General features: G+C 40.1%; 1 protein-coding gene across 1 annotated transcript; it reads left to right on the forward strand.

Annotated features, from left to right (window-relative positions):
• The first annotated feature begins 3,432 nt into the window (after positions 1 to 3,432).
• Positions 3,433 to 3,949, forward strand: LOC131752734 (histone H3.3A-like). Its single transcript, XM_059057373.2, has one exon. The coding sequence runs from the start codon at positions 3,537 to 3,539 to the stop codon at positions 3,945 to 3,947; it is 411 nt and encodes a 136-aa protein (XP_058913356.1). The 5' UTR covers positions 3,433 to 3,536; the 3' UTR covers positions 3,948 to 3,949.
• The last annotated feature ends 285 nt before the right edge of the window (positions 3,950 to 4,234 follow it).

The raw sequence follows: 4,234 nt of genomic DNA on the forward strand, positions 1-4,234 counted from the left end.
ATCTTGACTTTAGCCTGGAAAATTCATCCCCGATTTGTCCCCCTCAATCTAGCAAGCATTCTTTCCATTGTCATTGTTTCGTTGCAAGTCCCAAATTGTTGATGGTATCAGAAGCAGATCCAGCATACTCACTAACCACTATCTTAGTCAAAGAGAAAAATCTTACAACTCAAATGAGTATCAAATTGGGCTGAAATTCTCTGACACCACAGACTGAAAGAGCAGAACATGACCTCTTGCGAAACATTTGTTTTGGAATTCACTGGCATTTAATGTCAATGATAGGTTGGATCACAAGAGTAAAAATACCGCCTCCAGAAAGTCATCATTAAAATATTCTTGCTTTTGCTTATGTAAGATATGCCTTTTACACTAATATATGATCATATTACCATGACTCTCAAATACTTATTCCATCTAGGATTAACTTATTATTAGAGGAAGTGAGGCCTTAAAGATATGTAATACAGGCAAACGTTATTTTCTAACGTGATACGAGGCAGTTCCTACAGAAATCTGTGGTGGTAGGAACCGAACATGTAGGGCAACTGCAACATACAGGTAAGGTACATGACAGTCTCAGGCCAGACAGAATCCAGCCATGGAAATTGGGACACCAAGGAAGAAAGGAAGGGAGAAAAGAAAGTTACCACCATGAAGCAGAAGTGTGACATTAGAAGGGCATGACCCAAAGAAAAAAATTATCTTTCTTATCAATTATGCCTTGGGTGATGGATGATAATTTTGGTTAATGGTGAACTGGAACACAGGTGGAAAAAAAAGAAGGAAAGCAAAAAAGAAAAAACAATATTCTTAGTCTTTTCTAGTCTAGGTAATACTGATTACTTAGATGAATCTGCCCAATGACTATTTATAACCTCACAAAACTTTATGGTCCTCCACTCTTGGTATGTCAACTTCCTCCTGTAACTTGTTGTGACCCTGAGCTAAACTTCTAGGCCTGTCTTTGATGCTGAACTTCTTTTTAAGTGCCCAAACACTGGCCTTTCAAAAGCATCACACCAAATGTTGACTTCATTATCTTCTCCACAATATTGGTTTCTCTTACCATCCTAAGCTAATTCCATGAATGACACCTACAGTCAATCCTAAGACTCTACTTGGCAGATAATTGTGTCTGATTAGCCTTTAATGATGATTTTTTAAGAAGTTTTTTGACCTTACTTCCCATTTATAATTTACAGCAAGAGGTACTAATTTTCTATTTATGGGACTAATACAAGATTTTTGAAATAAGTTTATACAATTGAAAAGCTGGGTTGCCTTAAAGAAAGTATCAAAGCAAACAGTCCATGGACTATGTATATAAGTTAAAGTTGTAAAATTGATTCACAAATGATTTATTTCAAAACTCTGTCACAAGTCTTAGAATACCCTCTATATGCTGGTAGTTGCCATCTTTTCATTTTCAATACTTACTTTCCCTACTTCCACTTGAATCTTATGTAACAGCCATTGTTATAATTCCTTGCACACGGGTGTACTGCAGCCCCTCCCCCTTGCCTTTCCCAGTGTCAGTTACTTTGCTTGGAATTAACCCCTCCAGTCATGGGGTGGAGGGATCATCTCCATCACCATTTATGTGCCTGACAAATGTCTCCTGGTGTTTTTTAAAACTCATCAAAACACATCTCATTACAATGATGTTTTAGATTTCTACATTTATCCTTCAAAGTTCTTAACCTTCAAACACGTTTCAGTCCTTTTTGTATCTCTAGACACTTGCCACAAAGCCTGAATCAAGATAGGAACCTAAAAACTGTTTTGAATGAATAATTATTTCTTAGATATTAAAAATTAATGTTTAATACATTAGAGTGATAAATAAACCTTGTCTTTTGGCTCTGGGTAGCAGTTCCACCAAAGATTTCTGCCGGCCATGTTTGCCTCTCAAACTCTAAACAGAAGCATATACAAATCCTGAGGACTGACAGTCTCTAGATGTTGCTTCCAGGAGCCAACAGCTCATCTTTATGGCCTATTCTCAACTCTGCTGCTTTCCATTACATATTCTCTCTTTTTTTTTTTTTTTTTTACATTTAACCAGAAGTATATTTATTTAGTCCTCCGAACATCTTTATTGGAGTATAATTGCTTTATAATGGTGTGTTAGTTTCTGCTTTATAACAAAGTGAATCAGCTATACATATACATATATCCCCATATCTCCTCCCTCTTGCATCTCCCTCCCACCCTCCCTCTCCTTTTAAAGAATCTCTTCAATTTAAAGGTCAAGCATATCAAGTCTTCTGTCCTGCTTCACAGGATGTAGGGGACATTATTCCAAGGCCTGAGGCTTAATAGGTAGATGAGCAAATGTGCCTTCTCCCTCAATGTACTGTATCAATGATTTCTAAGGATAATTTAGTCTAACACTCCACAAGAGGTTAGAGTATTTGCCAATGATTCTGTTTCCTAAAAGAAAGTTGTAAGTTTAGAGCACAGCATTGCATCAATTACTATAATTAATCTTTGATATTAAAAAAAATAGATAATTTTAGTCTGAATATGACGTTGAGTATCCTCCTGGTATCTTTCCCCCCAAATCCTTTATATTATATGTCAAAAAGAGAAGAAAGACACTTAACAAAAGATGGATCAGATTACATTTGGGTTTTTGGTGGTTTTTTTTTTTTTTTTTTTCTATTTCAGAAGAAGTCATTCAACCCATTCTGGTTTTTTTTTTTTTTTTTTTTTTTTTTTGCGGTATGCGGGCCTCTCACTGCTGTGGCCTCTCCCGTTGCGGAGCACAGGCTCCGGATGCGCAGGCTCAGCGGCCATGGCTCACGGGCTTAGTTGCTCCGCGGCATGTGGGATCTTCCCGGACCAGGGCACGAACCCGTGTCTCCCGCATCGGCAGGCGGATTCTCAACCACTGCGCCACCAGGGAAGCCCAACCCATTCTGGATATAGGTGTGAGGGATGATGACTTCCCCAGGGCAGAATCAGAATGCCAATGTCCTATCCTTATTTATTCCTTTGTAAGTTGTGGACAGCCAAATCACTGGGTTTCAAATGACAGAGATCTCACAGGTTTCAAGAAAGAGGAAGACAGTTTTTCTAATCACCTAAGTACCATTTAGTCTGATTTGTAATCTATGGAGACTGCCAAGGAAGGCAAAGAGTTCTTGTGGAATAATATAGAGGGGCTGGAAGTTCTGAAAGTAGTGGAGAAGAAGACTAGGATCTCAAGTCAGAAGAGTTGATTGAGAAGGGGTTTGCTACTCAGAAGTGCTAGATAAGTGATCGTAAAGACCCTGCAATTGTTGCCATTTAAATGCCTGGAAATATTGGATCTGAGTTTGTGATAGCTGACCAGGCTGCCTTCTCAGCACTTGCGTCAAGAGACCTCATGAAAGAAAAAGGTGTGTTGAGGGTAGACTCGGTGTCAGCCATCTTTCAATTGTGTTCGCTGCCGCCGCCGCGCCAATGTCGCTCTCTGTCGCCAGCGCCGCCTCTAGCTCACTGAGCTCCAGCCGAAGGAGAAGGGGGGTAAGTAAGGAGGTCTCTACACCATGGCTCGTACAAAGCAGACTGCCCGCAAATCGACCGGTGGTAAAGCACCAAGTGAGCACCTGGCTACAAAAGCCGCTCGCAAGAGTGCGCCCTCTACTGGAGGCGTGAAGAAACCTCATCGTTACAGGCCTGGCACCGTGGCACTCAGTGAAATTAGACGTTATCAGAAGTCCACGGAACTTCTGATTGGCAAACTTCCCTTCCAGCGTCTGGTGCGGGAAATTGCTCAGGACTTCAAAACAGATATGCGCTTCCAGACTGCAGCTATTGGTGCTTTGCAGGAGGCAAGTGAGGCCTATCTGGTTGACCTTTTTGAAGACACCAGCCTGTGTGCTATCCATGCCAAACGTGTAACAATTATGCCAAAAGACATACAGCTAGCACGCCGCATACGTGGAGAACGTGCTTAAGAATCCACTATTACGGGAAGCATTTCATTCTTTAAAAAAAAAAAATATATATCTTCCTGTTATTGGTAGTACTGAACGTTAGATTCCCGCCCCCACGTGGGGTCAAAAGGTACCTAAGTATATGATTGCAGGTGGAAAAATAGGGGACAGAAATCAGGTATTGGCAGTTTTTCCATTTTCATTTGTGTGTGAATTTTTAATATAAATGAGGGGACATAAAGCATTAATGCAAGTCAAAATGTTTCAGTGAACAAGTTTCAGCAGTTCAACTTTATAACAATTATAAA

Source organism: Kogia breviceps, chromosome 3 (assembly GCF_026419965.1).
Source record: "Kogia breviceps isolate mKogBre1 chromosome 3, mKogBre1 haplotype 1, whole genome shotgun sequence".
Taxonomy (NCBI): Eukaryota; Metazoa; Chordata; class Mammalia; order Artiodactyla; family Physeteridae; genus Kogia; species Kogia breviceps.